Raw genomic sequence first — 27,332 nt, forward strand, 5'->3', positions numbered from 1 at the left:
AGAAATGAAGTTAGAGTTCAAGATGAAACCTACAGTAGAACATAGAGAATGTTGTCTTACAAATCTTGGCTTTCTAATCATTTTATTATCCCGCTGACGGCTAGCCTACGGCCAAAACTATCTATTTCAAAAAAATAAATATCGAAGAAAGAAGTTTATCAAGATAGAATGATTGATTTATCATTAGAATTATTTTTCTTTGTAATGTCGTTTATTTGGGTGAATAGAGTTCTATTCTATTAAATTCTATATAATCTTATCCATTGTTGTTCGTCGAAATTACATTCACTTGTACTCAAGTGTGATCAATTCAAATTAATTTTGCTTTGGAAAATGAAACGATTGAAAGGTACGTCTACTGGAACGTGGTCAATTGGTTCAGAAATTGTTATTACATTAGATTCTGATCACCGAATGCAAATCCTGCATATCTTATTGAGAGTTATACCACCCATGAATATGCTGACTCGAGGTCCTAAGGGTTACTATCATACAGACATTCCAACATATCCCTGTGTCTTGAGGGTTTTCTGCTACCCTGAAGGGGCAAAGGGTCACTCTGAGCAGGAAAGGAACCTGAATGTCCTCTCTCAGGCCAAGGAGGCCTATTTCAGGGACAAGAGGGAACCAAAACTGGGTATTTTGGGGCAAGGGGGCCAGAAAGGACGCATTGCTGGGCAGGGGGGCTACCAAGAAGGGCTCCAGCCCTGAGATTAAGTGCCCGGTGAAAGACTAGAACACAGGATTCGCCAAATGACCGGTCGTTAGCTTTTCCAATGCCCTAAGCTTCCCAGCAGATTTATCAGCAGATTACCTCTTAAATACATTAGTAATAGCTGGCCCGGCTTAAGAGAGAGAGAGAGAGAGAGAAAGAGAGAGATAGTAAGATAACAACCAGCCAGAGTGGAAGAAGAATACGAGAAACACAAGATAGAATGAACGATCGAGTGTAGGAGAGAGAAGGAATTTTGAGGAGTAAGAGAGAGAAGAGAGTCTAAGAGAGAGGGGTGAAGAGAGTATTGGCTACTGGCTAATTGCTCTAAAATCGTTCATTCTCCGCCACCCCTTATAAGCGCCTACAATTTGAATAAATAACAACTTCCATGTATTAGATTTCCATTTCCTATACATTTGTGTTTAATGGGAAGTGAGATCCATTTCAAAAGTGGTGAGGATATTGACTGCTGTCTTTATATTGATATTTTTGCACCTCGATTGTTACCATTCCAATAAAAAAAATATAACCGATAAATTATATTTTTCGGGAGGATTACATATCTGGGATGATGAAGTGTTTGTCTAGGTTGATGGATATTGATGATGATTCCATTCAACTTTTTCCATTCAACTTCTCTCCCAATTAATAATAGTCATGCAAATCTCAATCTACCAGAAATAATGAGCTGAAGGAGAAATATGAAAACAGCTTGTTCCTGTTGAAGCTGGTCTCTTACTATTGTCTCATATAGTAGAATTTCGATTCTTAGAGTCATAGCTTGTAAGTTTGATTCCATTCATAAATTATTTTTCAATTATTGTCACATGGATTACTGAATGAAAGCATTCTCCAAATTATTGATAATACTGATTGAACTTACCATTAGCGTAGAGCAGCTGAAGACGATACTGGATGCCATTATTCGTTTTTTGTGCTTCTGTCTCCTATAAGAAAACAAAAATCAGTCAATGAAGTTTTTTTTATCATGAGTTATTGAACTTAACTTAATCAAATATTTCGAGCAACACTCATTACAACTCAATGAATTATTGTTGAAATGAATTTCTTTTGAAGTTCTCGTATCTTCTTGTATCTTGTATTTGTGAAAATATTTCAATGTACAGTATTCGTAACAATGTTTAGGATGAACACGTTAAGCCGTCGGTCCCGGCTGCCTGAAAAGTAGTCGTTAGGTCATGTCAGAGGCCCTGAAATTGATCAGTTGCGACCTGAAAACTCAGTTATACAACAGACCTGAGCCAGCCAGGTCACTCGATATTATTATTATTATTCGTAACAAAAATACCCTGAGCAATCAGTAATTGATATGCTGTCATGAATGTGATTTATAGAAAATTATAAACCGTATCATCAACATTTCTAATAAACACCTACATGAAAACTATAATATTGACATTAGGTCAATGCAATGTTCTAATATAGAATATACCAGAATATACTACTCCCACAATGTCATCCAATTCAAAGTGATTGTCATGTTGATGGAAATACATCACATACACTCACACGCATTCACACACACACATGCACACATTAAGCTTGGCTTCCTTGTAGACAGCCAATCAATCAATTGCCTTCTACCTGCCCGACCATAGCATGGGCGATGTTCAGCTTCTAACCATGAGATGGGATTATCATCAGCATCATATCCATCAACATCATCAACATGATCATCATCTTCTTCATAATCATCATCATCATCATAAACATCATCACCATCAACAACATCCTCATCATTATCATCACTTTCATCAACGTTGTTGCCATCATCATTATTATCATTATAATTATCATCATCATCGTTGTTGGCATCATCATTGGTATCAACATCTTGATTATCATCAATATCAAAATCATCATCATCATCGCTACATCATAATTGACTAACTAGCTGTGACGTAACAAGCATACATCAGCATCAACATAACCATCCACATCAACTTGATCTGTGTAGTGAGAAACAACATTTTGATTGTGACAAGCCCTTGGATGGTATGTGTTAAGGTTAGTGGCATAATAAGTACCAAGCGGCACAATTCGAGTTACAAATGATAATCAGTTTTTGTTATAACTCAATGGTTTATTGAATGAACTCCTCAACAAGCATAGAGCAATAAACTTCATTGAATTATATTGATCATCCCCTCAAAGCAAGAAAAAACTTCAAATATTCTTCTTCATGTGCCTGTCCGCTTCCAGACGTTGGCTACCATGGTGGCTAGTTTCACCCTATCCACAGCTGCAACAAACAATTCTGCGGTGTTCATGGAGAACCAGGCTCTCAAATTTTTCAGCCGTGAAATTCTCCTTCTGCCGACTCCTCTCCTTCCCATAACACTCTTCCTTGCAATATGCCCTGTAGGAAGGATATCATAACCGTTTGGGTTTCTCATAATATGCCCCAAGTATTGCTTCTTTCTCGCTTTTATAGTATTTGGGAGCTCAAATAAATTAGCCTCTTTTAATTAATTTGCCAATATTCACCATGAATGGATAAACTTAATATTCAAAGATCTCAACTAATTCCATCTGTGCTGCATATACTTCAAGTTTTTCAAACGGAGTCTCAATATTTTCGGGAAAACATCAACCATTCATTCCATTCATTCCATTCATTCCATTTGTAAATCTTTTTTCCAATTCATTGATTCATTATGAGTCGAGTATTCAAAATTTGACTTTTTCTAAACCCTATTATTAATCACGAACTGCCACTTCAAACAATTTTTAATTGCGGTTCACAAGCATCATATATGTTGTGAAACATTCGTTAACATCTTTCCACTACCTGGAGCATGTTTCGAACCATGTCATAGGATCCCTTCTTCAAAGTGGATTTTCTTTAAGTATCACGAATCTATCAAGGTGCCCTACTGCTGATTGCTTAACAGAACCGAAGCTACTACACACTATAACTGGATTATTTCTCATTAGAAATTCACATTTCCATGTTCATAGAATATGCAGACATTGCTGGTAGCAGCTCTCCATAACCATGGCTAAATTTCAATGCGGGGAGATTCTTTGAACTGCATGACTTTGGGTGGGTGGAGGAGCTTGCATAGGGGGAAACAAAGCTAGGGGAGAACAGAGTGATAAATGTCTTTACTGCCCTTCAGGAGAGAAAAGAGTGAGGGAGAAAGAGTAAGAGAGAGGGTTGGAGAATAGGGAAACAAAGTTGCAGTATATCTGAAACAGGGTTGTAGACTAAATATAACTGGTAGCGCTGTTAGGCAATGGAAATATAGGGAAACGTATAGTACAGTCATGCTTCTCTAAATGTGATCTCTTGTTCTTTCTCCTCCCTCTTCTCCTCTTTTCTTCCCTTCCTATCCCTCTTTCACTTCCATTTTCTCTCTCTCTCTTTCCTCATTCTTATCTGATATTTTCTCCCTCTATCTCTCTGAAGTTCTCTAACACTTCCTTTTTGTGTTTAATAAGAGGGCCCCAAACATTTGTGAACGAAGGACGCTATTAGTCTGCTCAAATTGTCTGGAAGGAATTTTGGGTGTTTGTGGGATAATTGGAAGAGAATTTGTAGACTAACTACCACAGACTATTCTACCACATGAAATCGAGTGAGAAAAACAAGATATTGATATATGTAGGTCGTAAACGATGATATCATGATTAACAATGATATTGACGTTAGTTATTAGTTCACAGGATAGTTAATCAGTAAATCAAGTCTCCAGTAATTTATGTTTCAGGTGCATCATGCTTCACGCCAATGAAACATTTCATTGAAGACACCAATACTGAAGTTTTATCATGATATATACCTATTTCTCAATCTTAACTCAAATCCATGACACTTGCTAATCCACTTCAACCTAGATAATGAAACAATGTGAAACCTATAGTAAAATTGTGCATAACCATTTTTCATTCATAGTCTCAAAATCAATAACATTTTTTCGAAGAGGTAATCAATTGAATTGATATAAAACTCTCTATGCCACAACAATATTTATTCCATTTTCAGTTATCTTCAATATCTCCATTCATCACCTCACACACCTAACAAGATAGAAAACACCTCGTTAAATAGGACTAATCGATGTGAACTAATCTATGATTAGATGCCAGGCCACATCAAGAGTATTTCAAGAGTTTTCCATGTGTTTTTTCAGGCGACAACCCAATTAGTCAATCAGAGAGCTTTCTGTCCTCCCGACTCTAGAAACACCATCAGAAATTGCCTAATATGCTTTGGCCCTGAGACATAATGATAACATACTTTCTCTATACTATCTCAGCTTCTAGGTCACCCTTCAAATCCACTTTACTGAGGAGTTAATCAATATAAAACTAATCAATTTAATCACCTTCTTCATAATCCTGACTTCAATTATACCTCTCTGACCCCAGTCTACCAGCCTTTAATCAATGTAAAACTAATCGATGGTTATGACATGACCATGCTCTACGTTCTTTCCACGCACATGGCGTGTTGGTACATGTGTGAGCTGAAGACCCGACACTCAATGCAAACACTGAAGGATGATCTGAAGTCAACTTGTAACATGAGCATATTGATCCCTATCCTGTGGGCAGCGGGGGGGGGGCAATTATACCCCTGGCCGTTATCCGATAGATTACTGGACCTAAGTAAGGGTGGGTGGAGGGGGTTAGATAATTGTGTATAGCGTAATGGTGTGCCTTCTCCTTGTGTGTAGATGTACATATATTTATGTAGATATATGTATATGGTCGCTGAGTAGCCAACACACGCTACAGCAGAGCATGACAGAAGGCAAAGCATGTAGGGTAGCTACACTACTACAACTACACTGTAACTACTCACACATCTACGTTGTAGGTGGTTTAACTTGTGAGTGAAGGTGAATCAAAAGCGGGACAGTAATGTTGATACCATCGTTCAGTTAGCGAGTATTATTTGTCAATAGCATGCTCACCATACATGAGCCAATCATACACATTCTCTGCTATTATTCCTGCTAGATTAATTTCAACTTGGCTCCGGCTTGATTCTGATTTATGGAGTGGAGTGGTTGTTGTTATTGCCAGAGTGAATCTATACGTGATGTTGTCTGAAGGGAAATTGAGTGAGTTTTGGGGTTTAGATTGGTGTTGTATGTATTTATTCGAGAGAATTACAGATGTATTGGAAGATTCGTTTGGAAATAAGGTGTGAAATAAATCTGAGAATGGTTTAATGATGTGAGAAAGAATATTTAGAGAATAGTACAATAGTTTAGAGGTTTCGCTGAAATTCAAATTGTTATTAGTTTTTAAGGCCGGCTGATGTTATTCTCGAGAGTTGTGTGCATAGGCCTATATTTAAAAATTATGTTTCCCAAACAGGTTTCTACCTTTGGGCTTTATTGTTTCAAGGATATTTATATTTTTTTTTTTTTGTAAAATTGTATTGACAATAAAGAAGTTTCAAATCAAAAAAATATATATATTTCAATAATTTTGTGTTCTCATAATATAAGTGTAAATTTGTATGAATGAATGTTCTTTAAACAGTTTTCATCACACTATTGGTTACGATTTTCGGGTAAATTATGATGAAAAAAAAGTGGAAATATTGCATCAAATATTCTATATCTGCACAAACACAAAACATAAATATAGTAGGAGTTCATGTTCAGAACTCCTAATTCTTTTTCTTGTTGCAGGTGTAATTCGTTTTGTAATTCTTGTTCACAATGATATAATATTCATTCAATGTGTGATGATAATTGAGTGTAATATTTGACTATAATTCGATGTTTTATTCCTTCTAAATTCAAACTTTTTAGCTCATTTTCGGACGAAAATTGAACTTGAAATCTCAACAGTAGAAACATAACCTTTTTTTTTAATGTTATTCATTTTAAAAATTTGGGAGTGAAATAGTTTTGTGCCAAGCCTGTTGTTTATTTCCAATCATATTCATATGATCTGTAATATATTGTTTCCACAATCAAATAAATAATAGCAGTAATAAAATGAATTTATACCAACAACGTTACTATGAACTATCAAATTGAAAATATTATAAATCATAATCTATCAATATCTTAATTGTATGATATTTTAATTTTAATTGTATGAAAAATGAGATGACCCAGTTTAATTCGATTCATGATGACTAATTTGAAAATGCATTTCGCATTGCAACTAGCAAAACTTCATTCATTTTCACTACTAAAAAAATCCATGCACTCAAACTGCATACCAGATCTGAATCAACTCAATAACCATCAGCGAGCTATATTAATCTACAAAGATCACATCACAAATCCCGATACGTTCACCGAAATCGGTTCAGTTGCAATCCAGCAATTGTAAACGATAATCATTGTGACGTGCTCTCATCCCCCTTCCCCCAATCCCACAATGCCTCCCTCCCAAATCCATTGCAGCAAGAATTCAAATTCCACCCCGTCACACGACAAGGGTAGCAAACTCACTCGCTGTTGCAAATTAATTTTATTGAGTTACAACAAGCCCACCGCCACCAACCACTTGACTCACCCCGTTTTCGGGGGTGAAAAGGGGGCCGCAGCCCCTGAAAAGGGGGGCAATGTTCACGCCTCGCCATAAAACCACGTGACTCTGACAAACCTCCGCTCTAACGCCGCGCTTTTCGACTGCTGACAACTCACGCGATCATCATCGTTTGTAGGAATCGCAATAATTATACGTGACGTGAAAGTGTTCTCGTGAACGAGAGTGCGTGGGAGAGAGATAGAGGATGGTTGAGAGGATGTAAGTGAGAGTGAGTGAGAGAGATGAAAACGATGGAGGAAAGAGTGAGTGAGCAAAAGCTGTGAAACCACTACTCAACGACGAGTGCTGCTGTTTATTTCAACGCTGGTCATCTTTTATCAGGAACGTCAGCTCTTCATTTTAACGTTGGTCATATTCAAGCTACAATGTCGTCAACACCTCTCACACAATCTATTATTTTAGGAGTTTCTAAGGATGAGTTTGTTCTATTGAAATGTTTAAAATTTTTAAATGAAGTATTTATGGAATAGAATGAATGAAATGCTTCTAAAATGTAGAATAATTTAAGATGATTAACTCAGATATTCTGTGAGTTGAAATGTTTATGGTTAATTTATGGAAATCAAAATTCCTGCATATCAGTTGAAAGTAACGAAAAGTATTGTAATCAAGACTTCTGAGGTATTTGTTCTTGATTCCATTCAAGAACAAATATATTACTTGAATCAATCAATATGAAGGCATAACTCTCAAGTGGAAACTCTTTTAAAAATATCAAGAAACTGTAAGTTGATAATTGCAGAGATTCTAGTTCATGATTCTATAACAATGCTCTTGTGTTATAGAATCAGTTCACCTCCAAAATTTGCAAACTTCGATGCAAAAATTAGGGTCTCAATCTTCGAACTTATTCCCCACCACTGAAACAATCACTATTGCTGACTAACGCAGTAACGAGGCACGCGTCAGGACCAGGATGGGTGTACTAATTTCATTTATTATGGCTGATAAATTATTACATGTAAGCAGCAGCACTCAGATATGATCGTAATTGAAGTGATGCTATGTGCCCTCAATATCTGCGACTAATTTGAGTGTTGGGGTGTGTGAGAGAAAATGTAAGAGAGGAAGTGAGTGAGAGAGGGTGATAGTGTAAGAGAGAGTGAGTGTGAGAAAACGAGGGAGGTAAATTCAAGGGGGGGTAAGGCAGTAGGAGATTGCAAGAACCATCATACCCTCTCCTTCCTCCCCCGACACAACACCCACTTATGTTATGCAAGAGCTGTGGAGCATTATCAATAATATCATCTGAATCGTCTACATCATCATCATCATCATCGATCTACATACATAGATGTTGTAGTCTTCATATTATATGTATATGACCTGGTTATGTTGGGTTGTGCGCTATGTATATGGACTATGCTCATATGCATAATAATGGTGATATACTGGTGTAGTGGCTACAGATGAAATAATGATGTTATCTATGGACCAGAAACAAAACACTTTTGAATTGTTTCTATCAAACTTATTATCTTTAGTGACCCTTTACTTTCACAACCCTTTCAAACCTCACCCTTATTGTTAAGCATGAAACAAAATTATTTATCCCTTTCTCCTTGAGTCTACTTTTTCTTCATCCCCTAATATTCAAAAATTCCCAACATAAAATTGGATAATAATGAAGAGATTAGAAAGCCAATGAAAAATTAGAAATAAGAAGAAGCTCTCAACTATCAATAATCTTGAATTCTACTATTCAAAAGTTGAGTAATGACACTAGAAATCGAACAAAACAATCATGAAAAATGATGTTTATGTAACGAAATCCATGCAAACTAGTACCAATGAAGGGATCCAACTTCCAGACAATTACTGGGTTCAATGGTGGATAAATGAGATTAGTTTCATGTGTAACTGACCCTTATCCTGTTGATTCTGTCAACTATTATGGAGGTTATGATGTTTCATTTTTTTCAATAGATTACTTTATCATTTCGTCCTACAGAGATCGAACTTTTCATCGGAATATTCTCTGTCCAATAAATCGTCAACATTTAGCTTTAATTATTAGCATCTAGCAAATGGATAAATCACAGTTTTCTTGAGTTCTCTATGTGAATGTACTGTATAATAAATTGTGAAAGTTGTATAAGACGTGTCTGTCAAATATAATGAGTAATCAGAAGATAGTAATGGGACAATACTACAAGGAGAATTAGAAGACAGTCATTCAGGAAATACTCACTTGATCTTTTTCAACAAATCCGATGAAAGCCGTTCTTTCAATTTCAACCGGTTGGCCAGCTCTGTCGTAGAGGGCGATCACGAAGTGGAAGAAGTTGGATTTGCGTAGATTGCTGGGAGGCTGCTTCTCGAAGTGAGCTCTGCCAACTCCAACGCTGTAAAAAAATAAATATTTAGAAATTGATGTAACCATACTTTTGTGATGGAATCAACAACAATTTTAGTCCATTCATTTGGACTCCTTAATGAATTAGACTCTCTGTAGTAAATTTGGGTGAAGTATGATGCCGACAGACCTTTTTCTGAATTATCTGTTGATTTAATATCTGTCACCCAGGTGTTTACTAATCTCTACCTTGTACACTCAAGTCATTTTTTGACTCAGAGTAGAGTTTCATGCAATTGAATTAATCAAGTATTCAACTTTATGAGTTACAGTGAGTTGTGGCACATGTTATTATAGAAAATAGTTTCAAAACAGTATGCTTCAAGTCGTTTTATCCAAATCTCAAATATTTGATAGTATCGGGTATAAGAGTGTCAATACTCTCAAATATGACAGGAATAAGTATAGGAATAGTAGAGGAATCATGCATGAGTGATATTGAGTATTCAATTTATGTGATAGAAGTCAGTATTTTACATGTCTCAAAGTACAGAATGCCAAATCAACAGTTCTGGAAGCAGGAAGACATCACTTGTAAACATAAACATGGCCACAACTAGTGAGCCACAGTTCAAATACACAATGAACACGGTCTCCATCCACGCTCTATTGTCCATGGCAGATTGGCTCACACCATATCATCTATGGGCTAATAGAAATGCCCATACTCCCCCACATGGGGGGTGCAAACACCTCATACATAATAGTTATTGCCCGTCCCCTGTATTGTCACGCATGGATAATAATCACTAGCCTGACAACATTCATGCTTGCCATAGATACGACACACCAATACCAATACAAGTCGGCTTGTTTATGTATGCTGCTGTTCTGTTTGCATAGAGACAGCACAGCTGGGAGGCGAGGTAAATGAGAGGGTGGTTGCAAATAGTGAGATGGAGACAGCATAGGTGAGAGGAGCTACAAATAGCGAAATGAGTGAGAAGGATCATGATTCAAAGAATTATGAGAGATAAGGAGGGTTGAAAAGTATGAGAATCATCGATAAAAACAATCGTCCGATTGTAGTGGACAGCACAAGTGAATGGAAGGGACGGAAAAATTTACATTATCTGAAATAAGAGCAAAATGTGTGATAGAGGTTGAAAATATCAAATGTAAATCATCAGTAGATGAAGTAGTTAGATATATTGATAAATTTTCGATTGCAATACAATATATATGCTGTCTCGGATCTTCAGATTTCAGTTCATCATGGTAATAACCAATGTAACTAATAACTTAATGAATTCCAATAATTCGAGGAATCTCGCAACATCTTTAAATATGAATAGAGAAATAGTAGCGTAATTATTTTTTCTCTATGACAATATGTACACGAAAAGTGAAAAATGAGATGAAAAAGGTTTGAAATTAATGAGAAAATGGAATGATTCAAAGGAAAATCATAGGTGAGAAGGTAAGTTATAAATGTATCATCAATTGTGAGAAAACTTTTGCTGTAGCCTGTTGATAGAACAAGGGATAGAAAATCAAACAACATGAATGAGAGATGTGAAATTACAGTTGAATAAAATGAGTGAATGTATTGAATGAGTGTAGTTGAATGAAAGGTTAATAGAAAACTCATAGATGTGAGAGGAACTGGTACAAACAGCACAAGTGAGGAGAGAATATCGAAAGCACGAATGAGAGAAACATATTGGAAGCACAAGTTAGTGGAAAGGCCAATGATTTCATCCATGTGACGTGTGACATGCTGTGAACTGTGATCTATGATGAGTCAACATCGTGTGACGGTGCCTAATGAATTAGAGTGCCTGTGAAAACAATCGGAGTTAGTCCAATCGCGCAAATCAAGTGGATTATTATTTGTGGCTCACTCTGTATTTGTGTTTCTGACCATAACTAAACATCAGATTCGCTGAATGCGGTCTGTTCAATTGATTTTGTAGGATTTTTTCGGGGTTGTTTATTGTTTTGGAGGGATTTGTTTATTATTTTGTATATGAGTGTATTCAATCTATTCATATGAATGTAAACGTATTGTTCATGTATTTGTTTTCATGTCAAATGTCAAGCTGGAAGGTAACTATGCATTGAATGCGTGGGATTCTATTTATTTGTAATCAAATACATTTTCTGAAGTATTCTGAGTAATTGTATTCATCACGGTATTCAAATACACCAGGACAATCACTGGGAGGTAATGTTGTATTGAATGAATGAGACTCTATTTATTTGTGATCATATACATTTTATGGAGTATTCTAAGTAATTGTATCTATCATGGATTTCGAATACACAATGTTCAGTGTCTGTACATGTTTGTTTCCATTCAACCAATATCAATTTGAGCAGAGGAAGCAGCATACTCTCCATTCAAATGATGGAGTTTAACTTGTTATTTGAAGTTGGAATTAATATTCCATCCAAAACAAATTTGTATACTCAGTTCCTCAGTTGTAGACTTGTAGATACTAGTCACAAAACATGATTACTTGTGTATTCTCCCAATTCTACAAATAATGATCAAAAACAATATTTATCACAAGCAATACTCGAAAAGAGTTACAACCTGCTCTTGCCATCAATACTAAACAGATATTTTTCAATAGATTGATTGATAACTGTAGTGAATCAATTCGAGATGGAAAAAATAATCAATAAGTATGGAAGATAATGCTGAATTAGGAATAACTCAAACAATATGAAAACCAATATGGAATATCTTCTACCGGAGTAGTATGAAACAATACTTCTAAGCTGATTCCTCTATTCTTTCCCGTGGAATTTGAAAACATATTCCTCGTAAGCGGAGCACAGGTGCTGATATTCCTACATTGAATCCATTATGCCAAAAATGTGACGTCACTCTCACGTGACACATCTGTAACCAATACACAACGCAGGTCTCTCCTTTTCTGTTTTTTCTCTCGTTTTTATTACATTTTATCCAGCTTCTGCTTCTCGAATGTTATCAGTTCATATTTCACAAATGGCACCCACTATCAATAATGAAAGCATAGCAATATCGTGTTATTCAGAGTACGCGGAGTATTGTATTTGAATACGAGGCTATTGTTAAAAATTGTTAGTATAGCCCATGATATTATGCATCAAGAAAGACACAATCAATATTTGTTCTACATAGTTTGTTCAGGAAGATCTGGTTAGTTTATTCCTGTATAGGTTGAATTATCAATTGTATTGTTGTATTTTTTGACATAGAACTTCCTCAATTCAATGAGCTCCAGCACAAAATTACAATAATCTTCACGTCTTTTCATCAATATCATAAAAAGAGATTAGTTCATTGCTGTCTTGAAGCTGTTAACTCACAGGGTCTGTCACTGATTTTTATTCAATTTTATTCATTAATTTTTCAATTTATATATTTTTGTTGAATGTACAAATACATTCATAGTAGGATGATGCCCGTACAAATTCACATGTGATTAATTGGAACGCATAATTAATATTCGCTCCCATTCATTGATGTAATGATTTTGAAATATTGAATGGATGTTTGATAATTCAATTCAATTCATTTTTTCCTTCTGAGTACAATTCAAAGCAGTTACATAGAATCTTAAGCAATAAAGTTTATACAATTCAAGAAACGATATAATATACTTACTAAAATCAAACAACAAAATATGGAACTATACTAAACAATAAAACTCTTGAGCTATCACAATGATGAATCTATAATTCCCATGCATTACAGAAGGGATAAAAAAAGTAGAAAACTAAATTATAAATAACTCTGAATTTATAAATAAAATATGATGAAAACCAAGGAATAGCGAGGAAGGCTACAATTTAAATAACAAATACAAGTCAGGAAAAGCAGAACAGACAAGCATGATAGAACAGAAAAAAAATCTCTCTGAAGGCGCCCAAATTGAATTATACACGCACACCCCCAGTAACAATGAGTGAGACGGCATTATCCTCACTGATATTAAACTGATAATGATGAATACTGAATGGAATGGGCAAAAAGGAATCAACCCTTATTTTTTGAGGACTACATTTTGAAACAACAAAACCATAGAAATTGTAACTTCCAACCTGAATCCCTGTGCCCTTCACCGTTTTTCACATGAACTCAACAGTAGAGAAATGGTTTCACACATTTAAAAAACCACAAACCTTCCTGTCAAGCTACCTGGAGATGTCTTCCTGTTCGTAGATGTCCACCTACAACTATTTGTTTTGAATGTGACAACCCTATCACTGACCACAGAACTGTGGAGAGCTAACAGGTAACTGCCTCAGTTGCTGCCTATTCTATTCATGGAAGGATGCATTATATTGTTTGGGATCTGTCCCGAGGTTGAAATGAAGTGCCTTCAGAAGCTGCAGAAAGAAAGCTGTATGCATAACGTGTTCACAATGGAGCCTGCTCATGAATAGACACAGAAGCTGTGCTGTTAATTTCTGAAACCAAGCGTGGGAAATGTCAACCACCTTGAAACTGTGGCATGATTTATGATAATACGGGATAACGCCCGCTGAGCGGCAGGAATTCCTGTACGAAACAATGTTGAATATCATTTAACCTGTCAGCTAATCATATTTGACAGTAATGGTGTTTTGTTTACTTCAAGACAGGGATGAATGTTGATTTTTGGCAGGTTTTGTGAGAAAGAATGGTCAAGGTATGAATTACAATGTTGATTTTGGGAAGTGTATTCCTTGTAGAAATAGATATATCAGCGCGGGAAGGAAATGTTATTCAGGTTAAAAATGTCTCAGCAGGATAAAGAAAGAGGATAAATTCAGGAGAGTCCCGTTAATCATTTATAGAAAAAGTACAACTCATCACATCAGCGTAAACATTCACAACTTTCTTGAAAAGATTGGTTAATATAGGGTTTATATTACAGAATTGCTCCATGATGCAGAATATTAACATTGGTTAACATTGTGCATCATGGGGTTTTAACATCAGTCAAATTTCAAACTCTGTTATTTTGTGGAATATAGTTTGTATGATATTGGAAGCATCGCCCACTCGAATTCATTTCATGTTTTTCAATATTATAAAGTTATGTTCCCATGTTCCGAGAACTACAAAGTGAGAATATTCTCAGAAATTGAGAGCACTGAAATCATTCACAAATTCCATAGCTCTATAAATATTCCACTAGCAAATTATCCCACCATAATCAAACCCGCCTAACCAATAACTGTCTATTAGTGCCTGCCGTATTGATTCTACCAATTATGCTGCATCGAAATCTATTTAGTAGCAGGCTAGGACAAATAGAGCTAGTACAACGGACGAGGGTCTTGTCCTAACTGAATTATAGTAACGAGATTATTGTGACCCTCCTAGTGCTATTTTGTACTATAGCAGATGGGTGCACCGCTCCGGGCTATATTTAAAAATCATCAATCATACATGACGCGAGTAGGCTTGCATCTGAGGACCTAGGACCTCACATCATGCAAGGGCAGATTAGTATGCAATATTTGATTGATAGAATAGCATATAGATAGGTTATAGAGCAGGATATCCAATATGGAATAGCTTATAGAATTGAATGAGATAGCGGATAGGCTGGAGAATAGAATAAGATAGGATAGCGGTATAGGATAGTTCAGGTAAGAGCATAGAGTTTATAGAATGAAGCAGGGAGGATTTTCTCAATGAAATCGGTACAATCTTATAGATGAATAAACACACACATATCATGGAACGGTTGTGCAATATTGACAGTGACTCAGTCGAATTTTTATAGATAAATGACAATTTTTTTAATTCTGTATTTTCAAGCAGCAGATATTGCAAAACCTAATTGTCGACACACCTTCCTGAACATTTTTCCGGGATTCCCTTCGTTCCCACAAACCAATTCTCGAGAAAATTGTCAACTTCAGCAAAAACCTACACACATTTACGCACCCTTTCTCGTTAATTTCAAACGAATAACTCATCACAGCGAAAAATCATTCTCTTTCAACCCTACTCGCTCTCTTGTCTCTCTCTTGTCATGTTAGTTATCTCCTTCTTTCTTACCCACAACCTATGAATTTCTTTCTATCTTTCCCTCTCAAACCATGTCTTTCTCTCTATTTTTCTATTTCACTTCCTCTCATGGCATCTCTCTTTCTCGAGACAATAATAATATTTGCCACGCCGAGATGAGCCTTCATCGAATTAGCTGCGCATCTGAGTGAGAGCTGGTGTGGTGTTGGGCTTTGTCTGTTGATCCCACCCTGATCACTCTTTTGAACTGTGTTTTGTGTAGCATTGAATAGATATATAAAAAATAATTTTGGAAAATATCAATGATCAGATGAAAGGTATGTGTATCATGAATCCTGTAAAACACGTGTCTTTCAAATTGAATTTTTTTGATACCGTACATAACAGACTTCGCAAGTTTTGAGAATATCCAAGAAAATGTTACGGTGCTGCTTCTTAATAGGAAGTTTATTATTTTGTCAGATGAGCAGAGTTATGAATTATCATTTATAGTACTCGATTAAGTAGTATAACATAATTGTACGTGATCGAATCTCACAAGGTATTTGGAAAAACGTTTAGTCACTGATCAAATATGAATGAATACAACACAATATTTGAATATCAAAAGGTGACGACACCTCATTTCTTATGTTTTTTTTTCGATAAAATCTGTTTTAATGATACGATTCAATAGGAACGATATTCCGAACTCTATTGCATTCGATCTGAAAAATTGACTAAACTGAAAATCTGAAATAAAACTGAACGAATGGAGTGAGCTAATCGTTTGAGTTTTTCAAATTATTATACGTTACGAAAAACATTATTCTTATAAATTATAATAAAAAAAAAATTATAATTTCAATCAGCAAGACAAGAATCTTTCTCTCTGTTACCTACTGCCTTCACGCATAGAACTGATTGCCATTTCATAATACAAAAGGCATTGAAATTGTTTTAATCACAGTCACGGAGTATTCTCATCGATAGACCACAATAATTACCAGTTCTGCGACATGTGATCACATTCCATTATCTGGATCAAAATAAGTTCTATTGAATTCATCCACATAAAATCATTCGACCACACTAGATTCGACCACAAATTCAATAAAAGCAGGATGAAGCTTATAGCCTACGAATAATTACCTACGCTTAATAGCCTACGAGGATATAGACTTCGATTAATTTGAAAAATAATAGAAGTCTAGATACAAGACTTCTTAAGAAAACCCCTTCAAATTATCTGGTCAACCTCCGATCATTTTTATTTTTGAATCACCCATACTATAATATTCTCCATCTCCAAACATCGGCATAAAAAAAACAATAAAAATCAAACAAATTCTATTCTTGTTATTAAATTTCCTGAAAAGAAACCTTCTCAATTTTCTTGTTATATTTGCGTTTTTCCTCTATGAATCAACTCTATAATATACATTCTTCTTCAATTATCGGAACAGAACGCCTGAACTTCACTCACAAAACAAATAATATCATTGAAATTTCTCAGATAATTCCAATCAAAAACCTTTCTAAATTGCTTTGTTTGAAATTTCTCAATAATTCCAATGAAAACCTTTCTAAATTGCTTTGTTTAGTTTACCTCTTTCTAATTTATGTTACTACCTTCTTCATTTATCGGAAAAGTTCACTCCAATATAGAACAAAATATTCAAAACATCCTCTTTCAGAATGAAATCTCAAACGAACCCATTCAAAGTTCCCGCTCCGCTTAGTGAGGTTATCCAAACACGTACCTGTAAACATAGTTGACTTTGCCGTTGAAGATGTCGTTTACATTGTGCGGGTAGGCGGCAAGTGACTTGGCCGTGTCCAACATGGCATAGCAGGCGGGTTCTCGGTCGGGGAGGCTTCTCGTCGACGAGGAAGTCGTCGTAAGGAGGTGGAGAGAGGAGGAGACGGGTTTGGTGTCTCAGTAGGGTGGCTGCGCTTGGCGTAGACTCGTGAGCCGCGGGGTGGCTAAGGAGTTGGTGACTTGCTTTCCTGCCGACCCGGCTAATGAGAGCAGCACTGTATTGACGCCACCGTCCCGCTGTATTCACGCGGCTACAATTTTACGCCCCCGAGACTGCGAGATTCCGGTTGAATTTGGAGATAAACTTATGCGTTCGTATAGAAGTAGTATTATTTCCATACGAGCGACTAAGTCACAATTTGACTCTTCTAGATTCTGGGTTAGAAATCTAGAATCTTGGCTGCATAACCTTAGAAAGTGGACGGGAAAAACATCAGCTGAACTCTTCCGCATGGCTGTGGACAAAATTAGGCTTGCCATGCTGGTTGCCAACATCCGAAACGGATAGGAACTACAAGAAGAAGAAGATTCTGGGTCTTAAGATTAGTTTGGAAATAAAATCTTTGATTCATTTGTGCTTAAGGAGTGTTATCATGATACAAAAAGTTCGAAGGAATCGATGGAGAAGATATTCATCTTGAATTAGAGTAGTGTAACTATACACCTTTGAGCTGTGAGACTTGTGATGAATTCAAAGAGAAATAGTTTGTGTTCCTAATTTTTTTTTGAAGAGTATTATAATCATTATTAATTTGCCTACGTGATGTGAGGAGGAATTGATGAAGAAGAATTTCCCCATTGATGCGATGACTCGTTCAACTATACATGATTTCAAAATTGGGAGATTTGGTTGGATTTAGAGAGAAGTATGTTGTGTTTGAAATTCGTAATTTTTTGATACGTAATATTGTATCTCATTGTGATACGGAATGTGAAAAGAAATTATCAAGAAGATTTCCTCCTTGGAAGCGAGTCCACAGAAAATTATACGTGATTTTCGAAATTGCGAGATTTGGGATGATTTTGGAAAGGAATTGTTTATTAATCGAAGTTTGAGGTGGTATTGATGAAAAAGATTCCTTCCTTGAATGCAAATATGACTACACTCTCCCATAAATCCAAGATTCACAAGAATTTGAAAAGTAGACAGATGAATTTGTTAAGAGATATTGATGTTTTTAAATTTGATAGAAATCAGTTCCATTGTTTGAAACATTCATGTGAATTTTTCTTGAAGTCGATATCGAGAAGATTTCCCTAGTGTTACAAGGATTCGAATATTAGGCTGGATTTGGAAGAGGATTCAAGAGATTTTTCTCTCTAATGGAATATTGAATTGGAAGGTATAACAGTAGATCAATAGAAAAGATTACCATAACGTCGATATAAACACAATTGCAAGTGCCCTAAACTGTGATATTCCGACTATGATATTCATTTCATTAGGGGAAATATGATTATAATATAATACAGGGTATTTAGGGAAAGTTCTGAAGAAAAGACTAATTTATCGGCAAGAATCTTAATGTGACTGTGATTGCATCCCCACTAATGTTATTTATGTTATGGTATTTTATGTTATGTTTTTGTAACAAATAATAGCAATTAGATTATTTTTTGAACTAAAAAGTTGAATTTCATCTGAATAGCAGAAACTGTTTATGTGAGAAAATTACCATAGTATTCACTCCTACAATGCTGATAATGGTGAAAAACCCACATATTATATAATCTAAAAAATGTGATCCTCAAATCAAGTTTGAGAAAAATCTCTCACACCCGAGCAAAATGTAGAGAACTGACTGACTTATTAATTAGGAATTATATATTTATAGGGATTATTGTATTCCATGGGAAAAAGCTATACACTTCAGCTCATATATCAACTCACATATTTTGTGGATTCATTGTAGAAGGGTTTATAAGAGAGTTACTTTCCCAATCTCCAATAATTTTGGACTATAACTATTCAAGTCAATTCGATTTGGACTATATCTATTTCAAGTAAGCTCAAACTACATACAGAAGATTGTGAGTGGTTTAAGAAAAAATACTAATCATCCCCACATGAAGTGTCATCTTGTTAATCTTGTGAAAAAAGCGAATCAATAATACATTGTAAATTTCATGTGGTTCTTAAGACAAATTGGTTTTATTATCATGGACGAGTCAGCTATCTTGAATTCAAAGATTAATAACATTTTCAAGGCTAAAATCTAGAAAGTCTGATTTCTGAATATTCAACACTTTTTTTAGTCGAATCACGATTGATGGGAAATTATCAAAGCTTGACATCCTAACAAATAGTTATTATATAAATATGGATGAAAAAGAAAATTCATCAAACTCATTGAATTCATTCAGACACGGACAATTAACGTGATAGCCTGAATTCGGATCCAACAACAAAGTTTAAATAAAATTTGTGTAGAAATTTATGTGTAGTGTTTCATGAGCACTAACTTCAAAATCAACTCCAACAGGCAAAATCTAAGATCAACTAAAGTGGAAGAGAACAAGACTTTATAGTATAAGAAATGCAGAGAATTGAAAAATCATAGTTCATCTTATCTTGAGAAGATTTAATTTAAAATACACTTTTTTCCTATAACCTCTATCATTTTTGTAATATTTTAAGAAAAAAATTCAAAAACTATTTTGAAAAACATTATTCCATTCATCAAAACTAGCAGAAAAAATTGAGTAGAAAAATATCTATCTGAGAAAAATTCCGAATTCTCCTTTTCATTCAGAAATACCTTTATAAGTTGACAACTGAGAAAAAAGATAATTTGGAACTGATAATTTTTTACTAGAGAAATATATCACTAGATAACAACTCAATTAATTAGTCATCCTTTTATCAATTCGATAACCCTATTTCATTATTTTATTCCAATTTGCGCAATAAGCGCATACTAAGGAACAACATTAAAATTATATTCATTGGGAATAATTAACAAATTCTACCATAAACTCTATCATTGTTTCTTCTCCTAAATTTATTATATCTTAACGCGTTTCATTAAACTTTGCCAACCATTTCCAATTTTTCACACCAATTATCCAATTCAATATTAAAATTATTTATAATGATTAAAAAATGTATTTCTCAGTTCTATCAAAATGTTGACAATTTCTCCCTCTTCTAATTCACTTTATTTAATGCAAAATAAAAATTATAATTGTTCAATTCAACAGAAATAATGTGATATTGTGAGAAATAATTATTCTAGCACGTTTCATGATTATAATGAAACTTTCTTCACAATTTCCTGCATTATTCATACAGTGAGTCTATTCGATACAGCGCAGTTCAATAAAAAATGTTTTTTTTTTTCAAGAAATTATACTCAATTTCACGCTCAAACTTTCTCACCAATTCCCCATAAATCATATTATCACATAGAACATGGAATATTTCGCTCAATATATTTATGGAACTATTGTGAGAAATTATTTTTTCTCGCAGGCTTCTTGAATTTCTCAACAATTTTCCTCTTCCTTTTCTACATGAAGTATATTCCATTCAAGGCTATTTCCAATATTCTAATATTCATATATTGAATGTGTTCATATGATATTATATTTGGATGTGAAATATAATAGGAATATTGTTTAGTCATTATCCTTTCCCAGCAGTTGGTTATTAATTTCTTGACAATCCTACATAAACTATATCCACTTCGAGGCATAAATTTTTCGTATGAATTGGCTAAATATAGCCTCTTGTGATGATCAAATGAAATAAATATAGAGAAACTGTAACATAGACCTAATTTGAAAACTTAATTTCTATTATACAAAATGTAATATGGTAATTTTGACTCACCTGGTTTGGTCAACAACGGTAGGCTGTATCCAGGACCTGGCGGCTGCCAACTGCGAACTCGAAAGCGGCTCCTCCTTGAGTCCGGCGAGAGGACCTCGGGCGCCGTGTGGCTCCTGGTGGAGGCCGAACATGAGACCGGGGGCATTTCGGCCCCCAGGGGGGTACAGTTTGCGACCCCAGGCGGCCGCCACGGGGTCCAGTTCCAGGGGCCAGGGAGACCCCGCTGTCGCGTACCCGCACTCCACCGTGGTGATTTTGGGTGTTGACCGGGTCTCAAACGAAATTCATCGCAGCGTTCGGGTTTGAATCAAGTGAACCTCGAAATTTCAATGTAAATATTATGTTGATAGATTATTTTCAACTTCCAACCAAGTAGACTTCGAAGATTAAATATTATAAAAATAGTCCTTGATGAAAATGATCCCAAACTGAAATAAATATAGTGTTCCTGATAGAAATTTTCCTAAATTTCAATTTGATTGTCTTTAAAACTCAAGTTTTTGAACTCTTCACTCCACAGTTACCACAATATGAATACTCAACTTACAAATATGTAACTTATTCTTGTGAATTCATATACAGTCCTCAATCATAATAAATAAATTGATTTTCAAACCTGAAGTTTTTCAAAACTTTGATATGTATAAAGTATTGATTAGTAATATTTTCAATTGTCCGAAGAGTAGGCCTACTCACCTAGTATGGAGAATTGCAATTTTTCAATTTTCACTAATCAGTCACCCAAATATAAACAAGATTTTTTTTCAAATCGATGTATTTTCAACTAACAAGTGAGAATGTTCAACTTTTAATAAAAAATGTTCAACTTACTACAAAAAGGTCTCCGAAAAATTCTGTTCTCAACTTCCAACTTCTAGTCTTCCGAATTGAAAACTTTTGAACTTTCTACTAGATAGTCTTCGAGATCAACATTTTCTAAACTTTCTACTTTGTAGTCTTTGAAATCAAAGATTTCCAACTTACTATCGAATGTCTTCAAAATAATTTTTTTCGAACTTTCAACTAAGATCCATCAAAATCTGAATATTTAAATGTAGCCTAAGTAGCGTTGTAATCGGCGAGGACGAGAACTCGAGGTAACCGCCGACCGAGAGGTTGATGAACGAGAAACGGAGTCTCTGGAGTAGATAACCGGGCCACCGGGGATCGACTGATAAGCGATCGGGACTCACGGGGCAAGTCGAGACTCTCGGGGATGACAGGCCACGCCCCCTGGCCCCTGTCGGCCAATCACAGCCCCCCATCGACTGGCCAATCGCGTGGTGGGGCGGTTTTAGCGCTGACAACTGGAGAGAGCGCACACAACGGCTTCAGCCGTCGAGGGGTGAACATGAGCTTGTCTGTAGTTGGGGTTGATTTCAGCTTCCCTTATCAAACACGAAACTATGAAACTTTTGTTATTTCTGATTAAGAAGAATAAATAGAGGTATCAGGGAGGATTTGCATTGTTTGAAGGTTTCTGAAAATCACTGAATCAAGCTTGAGTGTTGTAGTCATGGTTCATTCGAACTACTCTTATCAAATAGACTATGAAAGCACAATAATGTCTCCTTTTCTAACTTTGTTCTGATCCAATAAATGAATCAACTAATAATCATTGGAAGAGGTTTTCTGAGATTTTCCAAATCAAACTTGTATACAGTCTATTTTAAATACCTCTCAAGATGAAATTATAATTGTATTTCCTTCGTTCTATTTGAATAGTTCAGGGACTAAGAGAAGTCCAATCTTTGACGATTTACGAAACTCATTGAATCTTATAAGAATCTATCATAATTTCAGGAAAAAACTATTGCTGCTCTCATCCTGATTGAATAAAAGGGCCCAAGCTTCTATATCAAGGATAGATCAATGATCAAGATCAGAAGGCAATAGAGGAATAGAGATAGATGGTCAATTGCATATTGTATGAGGTTTTTGATAATCTGAAAATCATCTGTCAGTCAATCTTCATTGTTCGTCAATATAGTCGTTCACTCCCTATCAGTATGAATATTTCTTGTTTGACTTTTGTGATTTTGTAATAAGTCTTGGGAAGTAAGATTCTAATTGAGAGGATTTTCACTTAATGGTGCATAGTAGAGATCTATTGGTTTCTGAGTATCTACAAATTATCATCTCCAAATCAATTATTAATATTTTCTCTTCCTGTCCTATAATTCACCACTTTTCAACTCAAGCGTTTGGAGTAGATATTGATAATGATTGAAATTGATCAAAAATGTTCCTTACATCGTGATGAATGAGTTGAATATTGAGAATTTCACAATTTTTTCAATTTCAAAGGATTATTTTTGCAACTTATTCAAGATATCAAGCACCACTGCCTTATCTACTGGAGTACATCCTATCTTGTCATCCCACAAACTCAGAAAAGAACAAAAATTCCATCGATTTATTGTGGCAATGTTCCATCTAAGCTCTATGTTGGACGGCAAACTGATTTACTTCATCAGTTCCTCTCCTTAGAGATTAGCCTTTTAACCCTTCAAGAAGACGTGGTTTCACCTCCTTTCGAATGAATTGAGTAGAAAACTGATACTAAAAATAATTTATCTTCATCAGAAGAATCATTTTGTGATTGGAGGTAGATTAGTTAAATTAGCTTGATCAGCTCTATAATTCCAAATCTGAGGTGGAAAATCCTTTAATGTAGGCATCCAATCATTAGTGCAAACTCGGTTAAACCTTCTTTGTGTGCATAAAAAGTCTTCGACTTGAGAAAATTACGCTGATGTACAAGTTGAAACATAGTTAGCTTGAGACTAGGCCTAAACTCTGTTCAGGATTCTAATAAGTTATTATTTGAATCCTCATTTCACGAAATTTCTGGAGAAATGATTTAATTTTTCGATTTCCAACAATTTGTATAACCTAACATATTTCTGATATTTATTCTGATATACTGATATATTCCTGATATACTGTATGTCAATGATAACTTAATCTTTTAGGTAGAGGTTCGACAACTCTCAAATAACCTTCAATTATCCATCAAACAATTCGACATTCTTGTCAACACAAATACTGTCCAATTATTCATCTTGTAAGTCTGGCAAGGAACAGTCGATCTGCAGAATCACATGACAGCTGAATAAAGCTGTCAGGGACTTGACTCGCTCCCTAAGAGCTTGGCGCTAATGAAATTTAGAGATGTTCATTTAGGATAAACGGGCCTCGAGTCATGATGCGGGGGGGGAATCTTCTCTGGGGAAAATTCCCTTAATTGGGCCACGTGTAAATACTGCGGGGCTGCAGAGTTGAATGACAGATACCGGTCTATGGGTCACTCGCGTGTTTTTCATAAATTGTGACCCTCCCTTGGGTCATGGGTCATGACTATGGATGACGGTTCGCAAAAGATGTAGGCAACAACTGACATGAGAAATTCCGCCAGGGATCGCTGACATATTGGTCACGACAAGAGTCGAATCATCGTCCATTTGTCAGTCGAGGTGGCAAATTTGTTGGTGCTGAGTTGTTTGCTACAAAAAATATGCAATAATCAGTCACTGATGCTCCAAATCACAGTGATTTGGATGTAAAGTCTCTAACTACTTGTGAAAAAAATGTCAGGGGATTTCCACTTACAAATTGATACTGAGCATCGAATTCCAACAAATGAGTGTACTGAACACTTAGTGATCATTTTATACAATAATTTTGCATCCACTATCTGGAAAGAGATGCCGCATTTTTCAACTTGACTTCTTATCAAGCATTGGAAGTGAATTTATGGTGATCGGTCAAGTAATTTGAGTTTATATCCATTTTGAATTGTATTGGAAAGTGCTTAATCAAGCATCAGGATATGCTGTATTGATTGAAATTCAAACAAGAATGAGTGAAGATTGTTGTCTAGATTTTTTAATTTCTCGATTGAAATCATCCAATCATCATCACCTCACTTCCTACATGGAGTAGGATCAATTCATAATTGAAGACTTGGAAAGAATAGCTCACTCGCTATTTTGTTATTATTGGGGTGATAAGGAATCTCTATTTCGTGAAACATCGCACTTGTAATACAAAACTTACAAAATCCGAACCAACATGATAATAACATTTGAGACAATTCAGGCGTCTTGTTATCCTGAACAAATTTTAACCCTACCTGGGGTCATCATAATCATCGACTATCTTCAATATTGAACATCCTATTCTTTCTCCTCTAGCATTTCTACCAATCAGAGACAAAACCTCAAACCTTATCATAATATTCAAGTTAGAATTTCTTAAATTTCAAACAATCTTTCTTATTCAATACAGCCACCAAACCAGATTTAATGACAAACTTATTCTAGGCTAAGTAATCGAAATCTCCATTCTGTTTGTATGAGTCATTTTATTTAGAAAATGCAATGTTACCTTCTATTTGTACAATTTTCCTACCTCAGAATTCCGGTAAGTCTATCAATTCGCAGTAATCAGAATGGCACCACGTCTATTGATCTGTGAATTCCGCCACGCAACCTCCTATATCAACCACTTTAGTGAACTTCTCACATACTCAACACAGCTATTAATCCATAAATCACAGGATGCGACCTCTTAATTCATCCGCCATAATGAACTCTCTGCACCGTTGCATCTCCATGCTCTGGGGCGGAGCTTTCAGGTTGGCTGAGCAGATGAGTGCTTTACTTAGATATCACCAGAAGCTGCATTAACAGTAGTTGCTGCAGTAGTAGCAGTACAATCAGTATTCCTCATAAATGTCATCAACGCTTACTATACGACCACTGCTGACAGATGAAAGTGAATTGCTTTAGTATTACAGCATGAGCATCTGGGGTAAGCAGCGACGCAAATCTTTTTGTCGCTGCACGCTGGGCGTCACTAGAGACAATCGCTGGCGTGATATAGCGGCCCATTAGTCTAATGAACAAGCTTCAATACACTTCGGCTGTTAGCTGCTGCTGGTGCTAGAGGTAATTCATTACGCTAAGAAGGCGAGAGTCTCTTCACAGGCTACCAGTCAAGATGAACTCAAATGAGCACAAAGAATGAGGAGGTGAAGTGGAAGTGGCGGAGAAGTAGAAAGAGGATTGTGGAGGAGGTGGTGGTGCTAAATGATGGGGAGGAGGAGGTGATGTAGGTGGTGGTGGTGGGTGAAAAGAAGAAGGAGGAGGTGGAGGAAGAGGAGGAGCAACCAATGAAGAGGAAGTAGAGTAACATCAGAAGAAAGTAAAACGAGAAGAATAGGTGACAGAACTCTGATGAGAAAGAATGATGAGTGAACTGAAATGACAAGCTGAAAACTCGGACGAACAAAGAATAGGTGGCAAAAGATACTCCATTTGTGGAGATCACCTACAGCATGAAAATTGGGAAGCATTTTTTGGTTTTCTTTCCTGAGACACCTTGAAATACTGATGTTTCCACTACCAAAGATCGCTCTGTTCCAATTTATGATGAATATCGGGGCACCGAGCTCCGCTCTGGAGTACCTACAAAAGCATATAAAAATTATTACGAAAGATATTTACTTAAGTAGTAAAGTAAGTAATTATTACTTTAGTGAGTAGTTTAGACGATGACTTGAATTAATCACTAGCTGATATTACAAACAAGTAATAATGTTGCAAAAAAGAAAAAATATTAGGCTATTCTGTCATTTTTTATAATATTGTTAAATGTTAGTTATATTATTAAAAAATGATTGGTTTTGCTGAATTATTCATGTTAAAAAAGACTAGATAACAGATTATTGAAAAAATACGACAAAGTAATGCGACGTTCAATGTTAGCTAAAATAATTTTTGAAATATTAATGAATAATATTATCGTTTTATCTTGACACAATTATTATCTTTCCAGTTACCTTATGGGGGAGTAACGATGTCTATAGGCTCTCTTATCCCAGCCAAATGTTAATGGCAAGGATTGAATTACATTTGTATATCTCTCTTCAAGAATAGGAATTTACCTGCAGTACTCGAATTTCTCTAGTTCAATTAGATAAAAGACAATATTATACTAACATTACAGAATTGCTTTTCATCTTTGAATAATAAAGTTCATAATACGTAAAATTTATTGAATAGATAGTTAGCTATATTGTTACAGTATTTATTATCAACAAGAAAACTGGAA

General features: G+C 35.5%; 1 protein-coding gene across 5 annotated transcripts in view; it reads right to left on the reverse strand.

The window, feature by feature from the left end:
- LOC111048190 (transcription factor collier-like) overlaps positions 1-22,372 on the reverse strand; it is a 147,915-nt gene extending 125,543 nt beyond the window's left edge. For 3 of the 5 annotated variants that reach the window (XM_039426038.1, XM_039426037.1, XM_039426036.1), the window contains exons 1-3: positions 21,216-22,372; positions 9,456-9,609; positions 1,599-1,662 (exon numbers count right to left, since the gene is read on the reverse strand). In XM_039426038.1, the coding sequence (XP_039281972.1) occupies positions 1,599-1,662; positions 9,456-9,609; positions 21,216-21,346 (349 nt within the window). In that variant the 5' untranslated portion in view covers positions 21,347-22,372. Of the gene's footprint in view, positions 1-1,598; positions 1,663-9,455; positions 9,610-17,324; positions 17,521-21,215 lie in introns of those variants that run through there. The other 2 variants (XM_039426040.1, XM_039426039.1) reach the window with 2 other exon arrangements.
- Positions 22,373-27,332: the final 4,960 nt, after the last annotated feature.

Source organism: Nilaparvata lugens, chromosome 4 (genome assembly GCF_014356525.2).
Source record: "Nilaparvata lugens isolate BPH chromosome 4, ASM1435652v1, whole genome shotgun sequence".
Taxonomy (NCBI): domain Eukaryota; kingdom Metazoa; phylum Arthropoda; class Insecta; order Hemiptera; family Delphacidae; genus Nilaparvata; species Nilaparvata lugens.